The sequence below is a fragment of the Azolla caroliniana genome, unplaced genomic scaffold (assembly GCF_043228905.1).
Source record: "Azolla caroliniana isolate FFs.n. ecotype wild unplaced genomic scaffold, voAzoCaro1.0.p SCAF_7, whole genome shotgun sequence".
NCBI lineage: Eukaryota > Viridiplantae > Streptophyta > Polypodiopsida > Salviniales > Salviniaceae > Azolla > Azolla caroliniana.
The window spans coordinates 2,341,038-2,362,772 of NW_028230442.1; the positions used below are offsets into that span (position 1 = coordinate 2,341,038).

Genomic DNA, 21,735 nt, shown 5'->3' on the forward strand with positions numbered 1-21,735 from the left:
GGGGAATTTATGGAACTAGGCCTCTAGTTCTACATATTTACAAAGAAGTAGCTTCAGATAGGCATCTCAAATCACACATAATCACATACTTCTCTCTTCCTCTTTCCATATTAGGGCAACAATCTCTCTCTCTCTCTCTCTCTCTCTCTCTCTCTCTCTCTCTCTCTCTCTCTCTCTCCTTTAGTTGAGTAACTAACTTCCAATTCTCTTGTTGTCTTTCTAATGACACCACCTTTTTCTCACTTCTCGCCATGCCGACAATCCTATTCGCTCATGTCGCAATCTCGCTCATTGATCTGCACCCATGCATGGCAATGCTGCATTCTCCTCTTCTCTAGCAGATGCTACTGCTCCCAAGGGGAGGGGCTCTGTGTGAAGTAGATTCATTACGCGTGCATGTAAACATTCGTTCAATCGCTTCAGAACAAAAATGGGTAATCTCTAGCACGCCCTCGGCATGAAAACACATTCTTGTGTGTGGTCTGCCACGTACTTACGCATAGATGATATGTTTAAAACTTGTCTTCGACGAACCTAATAACGAATCAATGAACGAGAGTGTTTGTGGCTTGGAGGTGTTATGGACGGTCAAAAAGGATTTTGAGCTCCCTTGTCGAATTGCATTTATGTTATTCTACAATCACAATGGTTGAGACACAATTCAATGTATAGTCCCAAATGTCGTCTATATTTGGAGTTTCACCCAAACGTCAATTGCTTGGTCTGAGTGAGTGCTATACTCATCAAGAGGATCACACTTAGCATACCTCAACATGTGAAGAAAAATACAGATTTGGGCTAAGCAATGTCACTCATTTAAAATGTATAGGCTCCTTGGCACATTGGAGGGAATTACTAAAGCCTATAAAATATGAAGGGAATTACTAAAGCCTATAAAATAACATAGCAAAGGCATGAATCATTGATGTGGGGGTACAAATATAAACTAAAGGTAAGAAGCAAGCAAAGCAAATGCCTACTAGGATGTTGCATTTCGCAATCAATCGCTAGGATGCATATTCTACAGCATACCCAAGCAAGCTAGATGTTAATTTGTCCAACACAATCATGCCCATTTAGACACTCTACACCGATGTTAGAAACCAACTAACTATGACTAGCTAGCTACTTACACAACAAACAATGTAAGCAAGGTCACAAGCCAAAAGGAAACAACATACTACTCCATTACTGTCACGATTTTCGTAAAGCAATTCTACATGAGCGAATGTTTCCTGTCCTTGGTGAGGATAATGAATTCATGCTCAATTGATTTAAAATGTTTTGGATGGCCTCACAAGATTTTGGCTACCACCAACATTGTGAACAAGTAAAGCTTCAACAAGAGTCATAATCAACACATTCCTAGGATACTAGATATAATAGCTTCAAAAAAAAACACAAATTCAAAAAAACACCTCATAATTTAAGACATCTAAAAAATGACGACCAATGCATTATCAGCAATCGCAAGCTAATCAATAATAATGGGGTCAAAAAAGAACTCTCATCATTACAATGGGGTTTAAACCCATCAATCAAAAACAATTCTTCTAGTGACATACAAAAACATCATGTAGGCAGATGGATCTCAGTATTTACAATCACTCAAGTCTCAACCTCGCACCCATGACTTTACTAGATAAGACATTGACAATACAATATCGATTAGTCTTTAACCTCCATTATCGCAAACCCAAAAAACCATTGACCCCCTATTTTCAACACCTTGACTTTGCCAAGTGACCAGAAGACCTTATTTTTTATTGCACACCAACAAGCTTAAGTTGGGGGGCAGATGAAAAGCTTATCGTCGAGTTCTGCTTCCTTGGGTTTGGCTCTTAATACTCAACTAAAAGTGTCGGGGATTGGGGCTCACAAGATGGTACTAGTTGGGCATGCCTAGACTTTTGATCAAAAGATCGTGTGACTTGTAGCGACAACTGACCTTAGTCACAAGAACCATTAACCGTAGTAGCCATTTTTACCTTTCGTCAACACATCTAAGGTCCTTAAGCACGTCGCGAAGAGAGGGTCTTCTGTCAGGTTGCTCATCCACACATTTCATAGCAATCGTGAGCAAAACCATGGCTGACTGGAGGGAGCTCGGGTCCTTGGAGATGGATGGGCGTATCCTGGTGTCGAGCATGGCCACCCGTCCGCCTTCAGTGTGAACTTGTCCGCGCGCCCATTTCACGATGTCCACACACTCCCCATACTCAGACCCAATGGGTTTCCTACCGGTCAGAAGCTCTAGAAGCACCACTCCATAGCTATACACATCACTCTTCTCATTCACTTTCAGTGTATAGGCATACTCTGCAGAACAAACAAATAGGGCAGAAAGATGAATATATATCTATATATAGATAGATAGATATGTGTATATATATATGTACATAGATAGATATACATACATATGAGATAAGACCATGATTATTGAACCTTAAACCTTGCCATTGATCAACGTAGATTGAGATAAGACTATAGTTTTCTGAGCCTTAAACCCTAGCAATGATCAATGTACATTGAGATAAGAACGTTTAGAATAAAGAGATAAGACCAAAGAAGCCATGACTACTGAACCCTAAACCCTACAAGATTAGGTGAATGGAGCCATCTCTAGAGAAGTTCTAAGACCTTAAACCCTAACACTATATTGACAATCGATAAAGCAATCGGTGTATATGTAGTGAAGTGAACCCGTGAACCCTAAAAAAAGAAGGGCAATATATGAAGCTAAAGTTAAACATGTCCATGTCTACCCTAAAAAGGAGCAGTACATTGAGATAAGGTAAAGCAAGCCATGGCTAGTGACAACCCTAAACACTAAAGAGAAATATATCGAGATTATCTCCAGCAATCCAAATCTGGTGAGCTTCATCCCGAAACCCGTAAATAGCAAATAGATTGAGACCATGTTATCCACAAGCCATTAACATTTGCTCTTAAATTCGAACCCTAAATCATAGATATTTATTCTAAACCCTAAATCTAAAAGCGGCAAGATATGGACTAAATCGTATGGAACAAACACTAGATAGTGAGTTCATGAACCCTAAATTTATAAAACAGGAAGATGTGGACAAGATCATATGAAACAAGCACTGCATAGTGAGTTCATAAACCCTAAACCTAGAAAAGAGCAATAAATTTATGAGATCATATCCAGCGACCAATGGCCAGTAAGCCTGAGAGACTTAGTCCCTAAACCTAAAATAGAACAAGAAATTGATGATGATTATGCCAAGGAAACAATTGCTAAATAAGTCTATAACCATAAACCCTGAATCCTAAACCCTAAATAATCTTATTAAACAACCTTAACCCTAGTTTGTAAACCTTTACCTGGCGCTAGATAGCCATATGAACCGGCAATCACAGACATGGAATCATCTGCTCCAAGCATAGGCTTAGCCAATCCGAAATCGGCTATCTTTGACTCCCATCTCGAATCAAGCAATATATTGTTAGGCTTCACGTCTCTATGTAAGATAGGAGGAAAGCAATCATGATGAAGATAAGCTAAACCCTCAGCTGCACTCAAGGCAATCTTAACCCTAGCCTGCCATGACTCTAACACCATCTCTTTCATCTTCATCTTCACCTTCCTCTCCATGTCCATGTCCATCTCTGATTTTACAATATGGCATTGCGGATGATCAGTTCGACCATGCAATAGCTCTCCCAAGCTCCCATTAGGCATATAATCATACAAGAGCAGGTTTGCATGAGCATTCGAACACCAGCCCAGAAGCTTCACAATGTGCCGGTGGCTCACATTGGCTAAGGTCTGGACCTCTGCAGAGAAGCCATGATCATGTAGAAGCCGTTCTCGGGAAGAAATGCTAGCCGATGCGTCTATGGTCGAAGCAGCCGGGAGCCGTTTTATGGCTAGTATCCGGCCGCCAGGCATCACTCCTTTGTACACAGTCCCAGTCCCTCCTTGCCCTATTATGTTCTCATCCTGTATACTGGACAGAACATGGTCGATCTTGAAGTCTAAGGTCTCGAATTTCACTAGCTTCCATCCTGATGAGGCCCGCCTCTTCTTCTTCTTGCAGCAGCACGAATCGATGCCTGATTGCTTTAGATTAAACCATGTCGAATGCAGAGCTCCTCGGAAAGAGCTCGAGCTCCTGATACCATATAGAAACCCGACAGACATCAGCATAGATGCTAGCATGAAGACAAGTAGAGGGATTCCGACAACCTTTACATTGGCCATTGCATTCATGCTTAATGCCTGTGAATCACCGAATGATGAATTGCCCATTGGCACATTGCCGATACAAGGTCTCGACACCAAATCCCCACACAAGAGGGGGTTCCCACGCAACAAGTTTCCGGTAAACCTAGACCCACCTTCCACGGAGGAAGTGATCACACCTGAGAAGTTGTTGAAGGATAGATCGATCACCGATAGTTGTGACATTTCCTGAATCGGGGCTGGGATCTCACCGCTAAGTGCATTCCCTGAAACATTCAGTACCGAGAGATGTATGCATTGCACGATGGCATCCGGCAGTGCACCCGTGATCAGGTTCCTGCTTAGGTCCACGGTAGACAAATGTTCAGATAGAAGCCCAATTTGAGCTGGGATCGTTCCATTGATCCTGTTGTTGGATAGATCAAGCTTCTCTAAGCCTCTCATGTTGCCCAGGGACTGAGGTAATGGGCCGATGAGATGGTTATTCGCGAGATTGATGATGCTCACAACAGACACATTATGTGAGAAATCAGGGAGAGCTAATCCCTGGAGATTGTTGGAGGATAGCTCTAATATGTCCAACCTCGGAAAGAAGAAGAATTCGGTAGGAATCGAACCAGAGAGCTCATTGTTGCCAAGGCGGATCCTGGTGAGCGATTCACAAAACCCTAGAGTGGAAGGAATCTCGCCGGATATTCGATTCTCCAGCAGAAGCAACCATTCCAGATTCTTTCCATGGCAAAGGTGTGGGGGTATAGGACCAGATAATGCATTGTAAGAGAGATCAAGCTGCCTTAAGCGGGGATTCACATGCCCGAGTCGTGCCGGAATCTGTCCGGATAGGTTGTTATTGAATAGCTTGAGCACCTCTAGCTTGGGGAGGTTTCCTATGCAATCCGGGATCGATCCATGGATATGATTGTAAAGTAATCCAAGTAATTCAAGCTCAATAAGGTCACAAAGCTCGATCGGAATCGTTCCAGACAGATAATTGTTCGATAAATCGAGCGATTTGAGATTGGACATCCGTCCAAGGCTTGGGGGGATCGATCCGGTAAAACTATTGTTTTGCAGAAACAGAGTGTTGAGCTTAGATAGATAGCCTAATGAAGGAGGGATCATACCAGTCAATCCTGATTCAGAGAGATCCAGAACTTCCAGATTGTATATCGATCCGAGTTCCATTGGGATGGACCCATCAAACACATTGTAGTATCCAAGAAACAGAGCCTTGAGACTATGGAGATTTCCTAATTCAGGCGGGATATGTCCGGACAAATTGTTTCCTGCCATCATCAAATACTCCAAATTCTCCATATTCCCATACTGTGGATGGATTGGACCCGAGAAGAAATTCCCGCCTAAATTTAAATGTCTTAGGTTCAAACACAGAGTTAGCTCTATTGGTAGGCTGCCATCAAAATTGTTGTTAAACGCGTCAAATACCTCTAAGTTCATCAGATTTGATATGTTTCCTGGCAATGCTCCCATGAAATAATTGTTTGATACGTTGAGGAATTTCAAGCTTTTGAAGCGGGTGACTTGCTGTGGGAGAATACTTGAGATTTTGTTGTCTGCAATAGAGAAACTTTTCAGGTTAGGAAAAGCAGAGTGATTTGATGATGAAGCTTCCATGGAGTCTTGGAACTGCAGAGTTCCAGACAGGTTCATGCTTGAAAGGTCAATGGAAGTTATTGAGAGAAAGACTGCATTGCTCTTGTGACTATTGATACTATGGAAGTTGTCATCACTATGATGTACTGCGGAGCAAGAAACTCCGGTCCAAGAACAAGGATTAATGGCGGAGCTTTGGTTCATCTGCTCAGTGGACGATGATGACCAATCGTTGAGACGGTGGAGATCGTCTCTCAGATATTGCTTCATGGAGAGAAGAGCTAATGCTTCTCGGTGAAGAGATGGAGGTGGTAATGGCGGTGAGGATGATAGTGGAGAGACAGATGAGGAGAAACAGAGGAATGAGAAAAATAGGGTTAGGGTTAGAGAAGAGGTGGAAGGAGAAGAAGCCATGAAAGCTGCAGAGAGTGAGAGAGAGAGAGAGAGAGAGAGAGAGAGAGAGAGAGAGAGATGATGAACAGCCAGAAATGAGTGTATCTTCTACATGATGATGCTCTGTTTCTCATGAGAGAGAGAGAGAGAGAGAGAGCATTTAAGAGAATGGGTAATAATTATGATAGGCTAATTATCTTCATTATGAGGTAATTAAGAGATTAGAAAAGGGTGATTATGATGATGATCATGATGAGAGCAGCATTTCCTATCAGTCTAGATCCTTGGGCTTCTTTCAAAGAAATATGTACATAATACATCTGCAGTAAATTCATGGAAGCAAATGAATAAGGAGAAAGACACAGAGATAATGATACATATATGTATATATATATATTATAGGTTGTGTGTTCAAATCTGAGTGGAGGCACAGAATTCATGGAACCTTCCTCTATCAATTTCATCTCTCTATATCTTCTAATGTCTGCAGTGTGGGATGTACATATATCTCTACCTCTCTATATCTCTCTCTATCTATCTATCTATCTATCTATGGAGTAGGTCCTTCTATCTATGGTTATAACTTATAAGCCTATATCTATGTACCTTGTGCATGTGTACAGTACATAAGTATATGATGTATTTATGTACACCACACACACACACACATTCACTTACTCACACACACCAAGATTGATGAAAACATTGACTTCATTTAAAGGCTGCTAGAGGTTGTAGGGATACACCAAATCGAGTCTTTTTAGTCCGGAGTCTCTTCTCGTCCAAAGTGTCGGACACACCAAATGCGGTCTTCTCGTCGTCTCGACACACTTTCCAGATACACCAAATTGAGCATTTTAGTCGGGAGTGTCTTCTAGTCTGAAGTGTCAGACACACCACATGCGGTCTTCTTGTTGTCTCAGCGCACTTTCGTGTGCGCGCTTGTGTGCAGAAACAAGAGTGCCTTAGATTAGAGCTCTTCTCAACATCTTTTGTGTTTGTCCTTACTATGGTGATTGTGCTTTTGATTCAGGCAAAATATAGCCAAACCTTTTTTATCGTAAGAGAAGAATCTCAATAACAAGAAATCAGATTTCCATAACAAGAGAGTTGTACCAAGATTTCAAAGATGTGGGAAAATCCTTGACCCCGTAGACACAAGAATACCAATAAGCAAAAAGAAGTGACCCCATATGTGGCGATTCTAACTCCAAAAGCACGAATATCGTTGACCACAAACATTGTACTTGTGGAAGTTATCATGATTCACATCACTATCTTGCAATCCATATCAACTTTTTATATTAATGAAATTTGTCCCTACCAAAGTCGGATGTGGGATGCAAACTGGAATTACATGCACTCATATGTCAAATTTGGAGCACTGATGGGAACTCCAAAATGATAGGATTAAGATGAGCCTAAAGTAAGAGATGAAGAGGACCCACTCACATGGATCTCTCTTAAGGATTCTAGCAAATTGCAAAGTCATTCTCTTATTTATTGCAACTAAAAACCTATTGCCGTGCCTTATAAGATACAACTCAAGGATGGGCTTATAGATAATCAATGTCAATCTCGTTTTTTTTTTTGCATTACATCTTGGATATGCTCGATATAATGTGGTACACATGAAGCAAGGAGAAAATGTCGCAATGGACCTTGTTACAACAATTGCAATATGTGTTCATTACTTTAAGAAGTAGTTTGGCTTACAATTGTTTATGACTAAAGAGGCGAATAGAGCATGCAATGAGTTTTATGATGTGGTTGGATATATTGTGCACTTGTCGTTTAATCATGATCTGGATGTGAATATCATGGAGGATGAGATGGACACAATTTTAAGACATCTTCAAAGTCTTTGTTTCGAGAGTATTGACTAGGGGTTTACTGTTGGGATTAACTTTAAAGAGACATGGACTAACAATAGGGGATTGTTTCTTTGCATTGTTTGAGTGGAAGATAGTACTCGTCATTTCAAACAATGTGTACTTGCCAGTCAAATTTGGGATTACATTTCTCAGATTTGGGCAAGCTTTTGTCACATTGTTATTTGATATCAAGAATCAAGATTGTGGACCTTTGTACAATTCACATAACTCAACCCAATATCAAAGATGGATATCATTTTCCACATTTTGAGATATCAAGGATTACATCATAATTGGGATATGCACAATGCTTTTGATTTGATGGTAGGCAAGGAGTTAGAGTATATTTACGAAAGTTGAAGGCAATATTTATTCAACCAAGCTAAAATTCTTTCCTTGGTGGATTGTTTGCCATGCATATTGACAATTCAACATGTTCCACTACCCATGTAACGATGATACCACTCCACTATGGTATCGTTATAGTATCATAGTAGTGTTTTTCATGCACAATGATATGATTGCGTGTTTCCAATTAAGAGGATATAAAGCTCAAATTTCACTTATGTAAGCGAATGGTGTCTCTTGCAAGTTCGTACTTCCCGTCAATATGATCTTATGTTTAAAACAACTATTATTGATGCGAAACAATTACTTAAGTATTAGATATAGTATAATGAATATTGTTTAGAGAAAATTTTGAAGGGTCTTTGCAATATGTTGTCTCAACCACCCAAAGAAGGTGATACACTTTGTCTCTTTGTTATCTCTTCCCCTTTCCTAAAGTTCATTCTTGTGGAAAACATTTTCCTCCATGGACATTTAGAGGTAGAAATAAATAATAGTATCTCCACTGAGTTCCAATAGATTATGTCACCACTTTGAGTATTACCTTTATAGTACCTTCGTAACAACCCAAGGCTTTGAATAAATAGACTCTTGGCTATAATTCCCTTTGATTTGGTTGGGACCAATATGCCCTTCAATAGTTCTTAGAATTTTATGCATGGTATTGGCATGTTGGCACAACATTCCCTTCACATGGAAAGAAACCTTTCTAGGGAAGCCAATCATATCCTTTGGTGTCATTGAGATACATAGATTGAAAAATTTATTGAGTCCTAGTTCCATGTGATGATATGTTATACACCATATTTTATGCACGAGTCACTTGAACATAACAAATATGGTGAATATGGGAGAATGTTGACCTCAAAGATTGGTTGAATGTTATCGTCGGGGATGCAAGTGATGAATGAAATTCCTTAACTTGCATTGGAATATATGATCCAAATGTTTAAACTAACAAACTATCCAAATTGAGATATGCCGAAAGTTCCTAACTAAAAGTAATGTACTCATGGAACGAAATGGTTTAATCTTTTGAAGCCCTAAATGAACCATTACCAACTCTCTACTAAATGTATAATATGCATTCACACATAAATCCATTAATTGTTGTCTCAAGTGCCTTTTTTTCATACAAACTTGTTACAACTTTTACAATTCTACACGATAAAACTTACTACATCTTATTGTCACCATTACTCCTCATTTACTTGCCATTTATTACCTCAAAGTACTCAAATTTCCTGTAAGTATTTACTTATTGGTATTCGTTACATTGATTATATGTAAGTCCAAACTGTATAGGCATTCCAATCAAAGAAACATGCCTTGCACATTTATTTTTGTGTTATCTAAATCGGCCATGAATCAATTTGGTGGAGTGTTTGTTTCAACAAAGCAAAAAGATGACGGATACTAAAACTTAATGTGAAAGCATTGGAGTTGATACATAATATAGGAAACTTTAAACATCTCCAATTAATTGATCTCGCAATTTATTGTGAATAAATCAAATTGGATATTGCCTTGTTAAAATACTTAAATTACTCCATCTATACGTGATGGTGTGTAGCAAAGATCTTGCGTTAGAACCTTATTTATGGTTATGACCTTTTTCCCGAGTTAAGTAATAAAGAATACCAATTGATCAATTTCCCAAGTTAAGTTCATTGACAATGGACTTGGTATTGCATTGATTGCTGAACATGTTTGTGTTTTTAGTTTTGCGGTTTCATTTTATGCACAAAAATTGTCATATTTACGATTGGCGATAGGTAATTTGGTAAGCTGATCACTTGAGCATCGTTAATACACAACCAATAAGGGACATTGCTGGTGAATTTACCCTTCTCTTCAGTGGACTAACCAAATAACATTATGAGAGATTAAACACATAATATTGTAAGACTTAACAACAAGGGTGTTTTAACCACTCTATATAATTGGGAGTGTCTAGAACCCTTGCAACCATCAAGCGTTTAATCATGTAAGCCAACCGTTGGAACCCAATGGGACATGAATAGTTGACAATCATTCCACTAATTTAGAAGGGATGGATCTATGATGTGCAAGTGGCTCTTTAGGTAAAATTAGCCACCAATGAAAAAATGAGGATTTTGTTATAACATGAGTTAGTGTGTAAAGAGCATGGGAAGTTGTATTTACAATTTACAAACCATTTCACACCTTCCTAGGGCACATAGACGCACTGTTGAATTTTTTTCATCTTTTTAGAAGTTATGCTGCTAATACAGTTAACAATACAAGGTCTCCATTCCCCAAGGTGGAACAAACATTTGAATCAATGTTCGAGGCGGGGCTTGACTCTCTCAAAGGTGGCATATGACCAAAACCTGCACCCATCACATGAGTCCTTGAAAACTACAAATTGCCTTTTCGTTACATGATAGAAAGTCTGGAATTCGAAAACTTACCAATGTTGTGATAGTTGGCACATGAGAATATGTACATCAATCAATCATAACCACTCACAACCTTTCAAATAAAATATAGAGTGCAATAACATATGAGGATCATCCTCACATTGTGGAAAGAGCACAACCTACCAAATGCCAAGGGTCCGGATAATCTGTTGGAGATTCCGACATAATATGAACATAGACGCGCACAAAACTTACACAACACACAAGATAGAGATAGTGGGACACACTACGTTCTCTCGACATTGAACATGCCGTGTAAATGCACCAAGGATAACATCTAGTCACGATCCAAGTAAATGACCTAGATTTTATTCACGAGATCCACAAGGGTGTCATAGAAATGAATGGACCAAAGTGCGTGTGCACATCTATCCAAAGAATGCAGTTGTAGCTGTAGTATGTACATAGAGAGACATGAGAGAGGAAATTACGAGCCATCACAACCTATTTAACGTGAACATGGGTAGAAGATATAACATCCTCGAGGAAACTGATGGGTGGCACATGATGTCTAGGGGGATGTAAAATACATATGCAAGACAGCCAAAGACGAGGCATTGTCGAGATTTACTAACAATTTGGAACATAGAGTTGATATGTCGAGTTCTACAACCAAATTGGCACATGGAATCAATATGTCAAGATCTCTACTAACAATTGAATCGGCACATGGAATCGATATGTCCGACTCTACTACCAATTTGGCACATGGAATCGATGTGCCGAGATCTACTAACAATTGGCACATAGATGATAGAGTCGATATGTCCAAATCTACTACCAAATTGGCACATGGAATCGATATGTTGTGATCTCTACTACCAAATCGGCACATGGAATCGATATGTCGAGATCTCTACTACCAAATCGGCACATGGAATCGATATGTTGAGATTCTCTGCTAACAATGGGCACATAGAGTTGATATGTCTACTAACAATCGGCACATGGAATTGATATGTCAAGATCTCAACTGACAATGGGCACATAGAGTTGATATGTCTACTAACAATCGGCGCATGGAATCGATATGGCGGTGCTCATATTCGGACCCCGTGAATGGCACACGATCAATTTCTAAGCACATAGCATAGCTAGTATAGCTATTTAACTAAAAAAACCACACCACTTCATAGCCTTTCCACATAACCAAATGTAGAGACACCTCCAAAACCCCACCCATATAACATTACTTGCAAAGAAAGCCAAAAATAGCCATTGATCCTCATCATCATCACATTTTTGAGAAAGTACAAGGCTGCAGACCTCTCTCTCTTCATGTTGGGACAGATTTTTATTTAAATGGAGAAATGAGAGCAAAAAGAAAGCTTCATTAAGGGCTATGATTTTTTGGATCACACACAGAAAAATTCAAAAAGCAGGGCTTGGCTAGCTAGATTGATTGGATTATGTTCTACACAGAAAGACTGATTTTGGTGGGTAAAGTAAGGATTACTTACAGATTTACTAGATGCAAATTAGAGGATAATTGGAAGACATTTAGAGGATGGTTCGATTGCCCATATAGAAGAGCTAATATTAGCGGAAAATTAAGGATACTTATAGAATAATTAGAGTATCATTACCGGGTAGTTAGAGGAGGCGATTAGAGGGTAGGAAGTAGGTAGTGAAATGCAACAAGTAGAGGGCTATTAGTGGGTAATTAGACGGTGGTTAAAGCAATAATAAGAGGGTAATCAGAAGCCATTCAGAGGATAATTAAAGGGCAATCAGAAGATACTCAGAGGATAATTAGAGGGTAATCAGAGGATTTTTCGAGAGAAATCGGAAGGAAACAGGTGCATTTAGGGAAACCAGACGGTAATTAGAGTAAAGTGAAAAGGTGGTTAGAGGGTGATTAGAGAGCATACTAGAGACTAATTAGAGGATGGTTAGAGGAGAATTGGAGGACTATCAGAAGAATGCAGGCAATTAGAGGGTACGCTGAAGATTGTTTAGAGGATAAATAGTGACCAATTAGATGCTGGTCATGGAGGCTAATTAGGGGGGTGAGTACAGTGTACATTATAGGATAATTACAGGGTTAATTAGAGGATAGTTCAGGGTCAAAATTTAGAGGAGACATCCAGGTTAGAAAGGTAGTTAAGAGGATAATTACAGGGTAAATTAGAGGATACTGAAGAGCAAAATTTGGGGGAGACATCAGGGGTTAGAGGGTAGTTAGAGGAAAATTACAGGGAAAATTAAAGGATACTTCAGGGCAGGATTTGGAGGAGACGCGAGGGATTAGAGGGTAGTTAAGAGGATAATTAAGGGGTAAGCTGGGGGCAAAATTAAGCATCTAATGAAGCGATGGATGCCAAGAGCTAATAACACAGGAATGGTACCAAACCATGGAGAGGATAAGGAAGAGGAAAAAGACAACACCCCATGGAGGTTGATCTGTGGAGAAATCCATGAAAGAAGGCGAAGAGAAGCCATAATTACCTGCATATATGTCTTCTTTGATTACTTCTGCTTCTGCTTCTTCTTCCTGTGAATGATTAGAGAGGACTGTGATGGCAAGGAGGAGGGCGATGATGGGCAGGAACACGAGATAAAATGTAGTGAAGAGAGTAGTAGAGAAATACCAAGGTATGGCTATGGCGCCCACAACAATACATAAGAAGAACAGGGGACCATGTGGCTCTGGCCCATCAGAATTGGCAGAAACCTCCTCCATTAATCCTGAGCAAACCCTAATTTTGTTCAGAACACTTAAAAAGGCTCTCTGATTCAACCTTAGCAAACCCTAATTGTTCAGAACACTTAAAAAGGCTCTCTGATTCAACCTTAGCAATCCCTAATTGTTCAGAACACTTCAAAAGGCTCTCTGATTCAAGAGCTTGAGGCCCTAACAAACCAACAACCCTAAACCCTAATTGTTCAGAACACTTAAAAAGGCTCTCTAATTGAAGAGCTTGAGGCCTTAACAAATCAACAACCCTAAACCCCACACCCCCCCTAAAACTTAAAAACCCTAAAACTTAAAAACCCTGCAACTAAGAGCCACAAAAGACCTAGTACATATGGGAAGCTCTTCACCCTATTTTACATGTCAAAATAAAAGGTTTCACATTGTGAAGAGTTAGTTAGTTATATGTAGTTAACACTTTGGTTGGGGTTGGGGTTGGGGTTTAGGTTAGGGTTGGAACTAAGGGGGTTAAATTGATGGGTAGGCCCAAACCCTAGGTTCAATGGATGCCATGGCATTACCATGTGAATGGATTCTCTCCCTCCTCACCTTTTCACACTGCCACACTCAAAAAACCGTAGCTTCGAGGCTCCAACACTGTTTCATCGATCCATAGAGACTACTACATTTGAATGATAGATAACATGTGTCGTCGATACATAGACATACTTTGTCTTCACTCTGCAATCATAGGTGTTTGTCGATTTGAAGACACTACCTATGAATGATAAATAACATGTGTCATCGATCCGTAGACACACTATGCATGTGAACGATAACATGTGTAGTCCCGTGGACTCAACTTGTTATCGCCCCCATTGACCCCCTCACCTTGGTTTCCTAGACTCGAGACCACTTCATTGAACTGCAAGACGATAACACACGCCCCCTTGTCTCCCTCCCCTTGAGCTTCTAGCATTTCGCCAAACCCTTGGGTATCACATGTTATAGGTAACACATGTGTCACTTATGTTAAGCTCAAACACGCAAAGAAACAAAGATTATTTTTAGCTCTAAAGTTTGAAATCTGAACTTGTGTGAACATTAAATAATTAAGGGTTATCAATGGATATGCTATTGTGCTTGGAAATCTTCATAATGTTTTGTATACATATGTATATTGGCATTTCACACACTTATAAAAGAAAGATACCGTTTTTTGGCGCCTCTATGTTTCTATTGATTTTGTTTGGTTAGTTTTTGGTCTTGTGTGATATGAGAGCACTAACCTAGATACTTGAAACTTCTTACATGTTCTGAGTGCTAGATTTGGTGAACACCAAAACCTAAAGTTGTCATAGAAGAATAGGTTATGGTTGAACGGAAGACTTGGATAACAAGCATTGTGAGGAGACGATGATCATCATGCAATATGTGAGTGGAATGTGAAAATAATGTTGTGTATTGGAGTGAGTAATGCAAACGTTGTCGTTTGTCCGATTTCGACTCTATGGGATGCACAAACAACATGAAATTGACATTGGTGTGTCTTCTCTTCATTTGAGATTTGTTGAAGGTGTGTACAATGGATAATATCATTGACTCACTCACAAAATCTTAATCCACGGTTCGCTTTTAAAAATTACCAACAACTTTTGTGGATCATAGATTCAAGTATGCAACATCATAAAAGCAAAGAATTAGAGCTAGAAGGTGTAATTATGATACACAACAATGTAAATGTGTTATGTTTGTGTCCGTGAGAAATAATCAAGATGAGATGAGAGGGATATATACACAATCACAAGAGATTGTATTGACAAGGATGGATCGACAATAAAATGAAACTGGCCAAAAAGAAAACACTCTCTCTAGGACAAGCAACATTAGAGGTAGTGGGATAAAGAATATTCTCCCATTATGTGCATGCCAATTACATACTCTCCCATTGGATATGACTTACTAGTTACATATTCATCCATATGACATTTTTGTTACAATATTCCATGTTAGCTACAATTTTAATTCTTATGACCACTAAGTATGTGTTCATACGTTATCATGTTGAGCTTGTTTTTCAAACCTTATTCTCAATGAATCAATAGGGCAGAAACCAAATTACAAGCTAGGATCGCTTTGAACTGGTATGTACCAAAAGGTCCTTGGTGAAGATATCAACCATATGTGCATATTCTTTTGTTATGCGCGAACCTTATGTCAATCGATGGTACCATCATAGTTTTGCTTGACCTTCTACTCACATCATGTAACATGAGTATGTCTGTTGGCATTCATAGGTGTTAGGGTCAACAAGATTGGTGTAGTCAAGGTTCTAGGATATGGTGTAGTGAAGCAACATCATCCCTTCTAAAAATAGAGCTAGGAGTGGGTGGGGAAAAAGGTCATGAACGGTGGGCGATTCATTGTCCTCTTGTGGAGTATATCATGAAGAGGGGCAACTTGTCGCTTGCCATCAATGTCATGGCAACAAAGCGTGTCTATAGTCTAAGAGTAGAACATTTGCTTTGTGGCTAAAGAAGTCTTTAACATTTTCTCTTAGCTTGCTCCAAAATTGATTTTGGTGTTTGTGGTGTTTCGAGGAGCATGGTCATAACCAATGTCGACTCAACATAGATGGACACTATTTGGCCCAATGGATGTGGTATTTTTGGAGGTGCTCATGGCGACATCTTGTTATCAATGTAGAGAGGTCATGAGGTCTTTGATCATGATGTTACTCCTTTCTTGGGGAACACCTTCGATTACTCCTCCTGAGTAATCGGGTTAGGGAATCGTGGTTGTGTAAGGGACTAAGGTAGGGCCGAGTAGGGGCCGAAACGTTACACCCTTCATGTTTGGACACTCCGAGAATCGGCTACAACCGATTCATACTCATGACTTACAGAATAGATAACACAATTGGAAATGGAATTGAAAATGAGACTAGATGGATCCAAAAAGTATACGTAATTGATTATTGAATAGATAATACAATGGTAGTACAAACCGATTAAAATCGGTATCGCTCACTCTCTCAATACAGATTTAGATTTCTAGGCTCAATCACTCTGGCTCGAATTAGATATATCTTCTGTATCCCCTTTTGCCCCCTGTTTTCGCCACTTCACGATTTATACAGCTTTCTCCTTCATCAGCGCGTTCCAACTACTCTCTCCTGTTTCGCGGCCTATGTTTACGGCTGCTTGTATTTCGGTTACTTTTCCCCGCGGCTACTAGTGCATAACTTATTTTATCTTTTCACACTTGACCTACTCATCCCCTTTCACACTTTACTTTTACAATCCTTTGAATCACACCTTTGTCTTATTGTCCAACGGTTAACACTTGGCTCGCCCGTGGGACAGTGCCTTCCACGTCGAACCCAAAAAAATCAACCAAAGAAATCGACATCGAAAAATTGAAATTATTGCCATCCGAAATGAAAGAATTGAAAAAATAGTCTATGATACTATTATTCTTCCAAAATTGCCTAAATGCCCTCCTCCGGTTTCGGCTCGTCTGGGTGGAGCTCGGTCGATAGACCTAGTTGTTGGTCTGCAACCGCCGGCATAGCTTCTGGAGCCACTTCCTCCTGCTTTGGCTCCGTGTTTTGTTCGACCACAGGTTCGATCTCCTAGTCCGGGCGCGTCACATCTTCTACTTTCGGCTCTTGTGTTGCACTTTCGAACAACACTTCTGCTGATGCTTGTGCCGAGGCTAATTCTTCCTTCACGGCCTAGAGGCACTTGCGTTCGTACCTATCCGCTTCAATGGTGAGGAGGAGTTTATCATCGTTGAATTCCTCAAGGAGGGTTCTGATTGATGTGGTATGCACATCTGAGCCAAAATGTGGAACTCCTAAGTGAGGTCCTCTCAGAGCACCTGAATACTATTCTCATCCATTTTATAGAATCCACGACCCTCCTTTTTTCGGTTCTCTTCATCTGTTCAGAATATTTGTAACTCGGTTGTTTGAGTCGACCACTCTTTCCAACCTCGAGCGAGTGCCTCTTCGACCTTTTGGTTCAACTTCTATCGATGTTTTGCAATCAATGACTTCACCCGCTCTTCGCCCATTTCATACTTGACACATAGAGTGTTCATTGCCGCTTTAGTAGTCTCAGCGTTGAGTTCGAGCTGAGCTGTCCGGAGTTGGTATGAGGTGCTTAGTTTGGCAACCTTCGCCTCCATTAGCTCCGCGTGTTGTTCGTACTGTCGGAGGATCTGATTCTTCTTCTCTTCTAGCTCTTGTTGGTGGAGAGAGAGAGAGAGAGAGAGAGAGAGAGAGAGAGAGAGAGAGAGAGAGAGAGAGAGAGGGTGATAGTATTAAGACACACAGAGAGAGAATTGAAAAGGAAAGTATTATATTACACTATAAGATGGATTACAAAGAGTAGGCAACAAGGAGCTCTAGAATGGCGTTGAACCAATTTGGTTTTGGGATGATTAATACATCCCTATTTATAAGTCCCTATAGAGTATTCTAGAAGATTCTAGAATATAGAATACTCTAGAATATTCTAGGAAATTTTGGAATGTAGAGTAATCTAGAATATTTTTATGATATTAGATTAAATATATTCTAAATACATATAAACATATTATTACAATGGTTAAGGATTTGACATGTGTATAATAAGGTTGTGGGTTTAAATCCTTTGAAGGCATCATGTGAGTGTCACCATGACAATTGGTACCGTTCCCGGTCTGCACCTTGTGGAGGTACTCAAACAATGTATATTTTTATTCCTCCAATTCTCGCATCATTTGATGTTGCTTGCTAAAATGTTGCGCGGGTCGTCTTGTCCAATTCCCGGTAAGCTTCGACCAAGGCCGTGTTAAGCTCAGGAAGCTTACCGGGAGCTTACCGGAAGTTTCAAGGCATCATGTGAGTGTCACCATGACAGTTGGTACCATTCCCGGTCTATACCTCGTGGAGGTACTCAAACAATGTATATTTTTATTCCTCCAATTCCCGCATCATTTGATGTTGCTTGCTAAAATGTTGCGCGGGTCATCTTGTCCAATTCCCGGTAAGCTTCGACCAAGGCCGTGTTAAGCTCAGGAAGCTCGATGAGGAGGCAACGACTCTTGGTTTGCCATTTCCGGCCGATTTTCTACAACGCCTGCTCGTCGTCCGACTCGATTTCTCTTGTGAGAGCTCGCTGGACCATCCGTTTCTCGGCATATTCTTCGGTTGTTTGTATTTTGGTTACTTTTCCCCTCGACTACTAGTGCTCGTCTTCTTTTATCTTTGCACACTTGACCTACATCTCCCCATTCACACTTTACTTTTATGATCCTTTTCACACCTTTGTCTTATTGTCCCACAGTTAATACGTCATATCCCTTGCTTTCTTGGCTTGGCAAGTGTATAAAGTGGGGTACAGTTGGGCTTCTTGTTGCATAGGCGCTTGTAATTGGTCCTTGACATCAATGATGCATGTAATGTGTTTGGTTACCACTCGGCCCATTCAAAAGACAATTGCTTTCTAGGCATTTTGCCATCATTCTTGTAAGTCCATATTGTCACTCGCAAACTTTTGAAGCCTCTAACCTTAGACACTTGTGATGCCAACTCAACTTCTAGATTAGTCAAGGTAGTGGTGAGGTTTACAAGGGCTTCATTGTCGTTGTTTCTCATGGCGACTCATTTTGATTGAATGTTCCAAATGGTCACCTAGGCCTTGGCTAGCTCTGCTTTCAATCATTGTACCGAGTCAATGGTAAGGATTGTGAGCTACTCAACTCGCATTAGTCGCGAGAGATATTAGTCGTACTCATGCAATTGGTGTAACATATCACATTGTGCAAGGGAGCTACTACGTACCATTTGCTGCATTCAGTGATGTACTTGAACATATAGAGAGTCATTGAGTTAGCTCAATGTTGTCGTTGTCTTCTAGAGGAAAAATATCTCCCTAGTCATTAGGGACAAACATTAACTAAAGTTGCAAGTCACTCTGATTGTGGTGTTGATGGAAGACAATCTTCTTTTTTTACCTTGCTTGCCTTTGTTGAGGAGGGGATAAGCCTTGTGTGAGGGGGGGGGGGGCAACATTCAGATGTTCAAGATACACAATAGCTACTATAAAGGAGGTTGTTTGACTCGTTGGACCATCAAGTTTAGTGGGCGCCTCAAGGTGGGATGTTGTGTCAAGTTCAACTCTTCTTTTCGTCAAGAGGTTTCTCCCATCTAGTGCATTGGAACCCCAATGAATTAATGCTAGTGATGGTTATAATCATGGCAGTGAGTGGCATTTCTTAGTAGGAGTTTAGATTTGAGATGGTTATTGTGTTTGATCATGCTAAACTCTATGTATGGAATCAATGTGTTGTGTGGCCTAATGTGTTCGAGCATGGTCACAAGGAAGGTGCTTTTGCAAGCCATCCTCCACCTCCTCGAGGATGGCATCATTACTTGGTAGCAATGCCATTTCGATCTTTGAATAGTCCACTTTATACTTTTTTGATGAATTCTTGTTTTATAGACTGAATGCCACTAGCAGGCTTGGTGACAATAATGACACTTGTTCACACAAAGGTAGCATGTGAGGAACCATGAAAAAGATAGTTATTGTTGTGGTTTCTCATGGTGCTCGACCAATTGAGTGTGTAATGGGTGTGAACCTAGTAGGTGAAGCATTGGTTAAGTTGTTACCCTTGGGCCTTTTCACACCTAACTACGTTATTGAGTCTCTCTCTCTCTCATCATGTGTGACAGTTATTGATTGGGCACAATGTCCATGTCCTTACCCTTGAAAGTAAGGAAATGAAGTAAATGGTAAATGCTTAATAATTACTTTAAAAGTATCCCCTATTGACTTGTAAATTTTACAAAACTTCAATTAAAGTTGGAATATGTTACGTGAAACTCTTCTGATTGAAATCAACAATAACATTGAGAAGGAAGAGCTAACAAAGATTAAAGAGCAACCATGCCCTGAACCTAGAACCAAACTCTCGAAAGAGAATAAAGGGATATGAGTAGAGTGAAAACATTGTTAAATAAGCTACATAGCAGTGAAGAAAAGAAAGAATTAACTATATAATTACTCAAATACTACATATAACTGGCAAGAGACATTCAACCAAGGTTATTTGTAGAAATAATAAAACATATTAAAAAATGAAAAATTTGTCACTGAATAGACTTGAGCCATGGGGCTAAGGGACATGTGTTGTCTGAAAATTGAACATGAATTTACACAATGTTATCCATCCAACATAGGTGTGAGGACAAATATAAATACTTCAGTTAGAATCCAACTAGGTTAGTAACTAGTTAAAAGAAAGCTCTAAGGAAAGTTAAAGTAGTCAAATTTGATTTGAAAGTTAATCGGTTTGTGAACTCGTGAACATGGTAAAAGGTACTAAGAACAAGTAAATACTTTTATGGTGGGCAAGCAATGATTGTACACAACCCCCTCACTAACCTACATAAAATAAACTCTAGGTTTAGCACTTACAAAGCTGTGATGTCAATGAGCCCTAAGTTAAAAGTTAAAACTATTATCTTAGTTGAAAGGAGAAAAAGACTATAAATTGTCAATCCATTTTACTCTCGAGTCTCCACCCCTTGTCAATCCATTTTCGCCACTACCCACCAATCAACAATAGAAGTGTTTCCCTTTAATACGATTTTTGTTTAGTTTGACATGATGGGGTAATCAAGCGATTTATGGGAATGAGTATATCTCCTTTGTCCCTTTTTTTTTTCCAAAATGTCCCTCGTCATGATATGATTAAAAATGCATAGCTTTAAAATTGAATGTGTGGGTGTAAATGTTGACGGGGTATGTCATGGATGTGTCAAGGATGTCACAATTAATGGTATGTTTGGGAAAAGGCATGGTTTTACGTGGAATGTAAGGGTATAGATGTTCATGAGTATGTACTGTGGATATGTACATGACCTCTCTTGAAGATAGTATGATTGAGACAATGAATAATTGCACACTGAATAGATTAAGTATGGATGGACATACATTTGTAATGGCCGAGGCAGACGTGTCTCGGATTGCCATGGATGGTTATAAGTTTTAGGCATAGCTTATGGGTGACCTGTTTTGTTGGTATGATGCTCATGATCAAGACAATTTGACAATGATCCTTCTAAAATTCTAGCCCGTTTTTCCTATAGTGTGTAGGAGTAATTAGCATATAAAAAAATTTAGAGCCAACAACGAACTCGATTATAAATTTCAAGAAGAGATT

At 39.7% G+C, this 21,735-nt stretch overlaps 1 protein-coding gene across 1 annotated transcript; it reads right to left on the minus strand.

Annotated features, from left to right (window-relative positions):
• Positions 1 to 1,457: 1,457 nt before the first annotated feature.
• Positions 1,458 to 6,264, minus strand: LOC147861505 (uncharacterized). The gene is made up of 2 exons (XM_087322691.1): positions 3,349 to 6,264; positions 1,458 to 2,319 (listed from the first exon to the last, which is right to left on the minus strand). Exons 1-2 carry the CDS (start codon positions 6,236 to 6,238, stop codon positions 1,985 to 1,987), a joined length of 3,225 nt encoding a protein of 1,074 aa, XP_087178817.1. The 5' UTR covers positions 6,239 to 6,264; the 3' UTR covers positions 1,458 to 1,984.
• Positions 6,265 to 21,735: the final 15,471 nt, after the last annotated feature.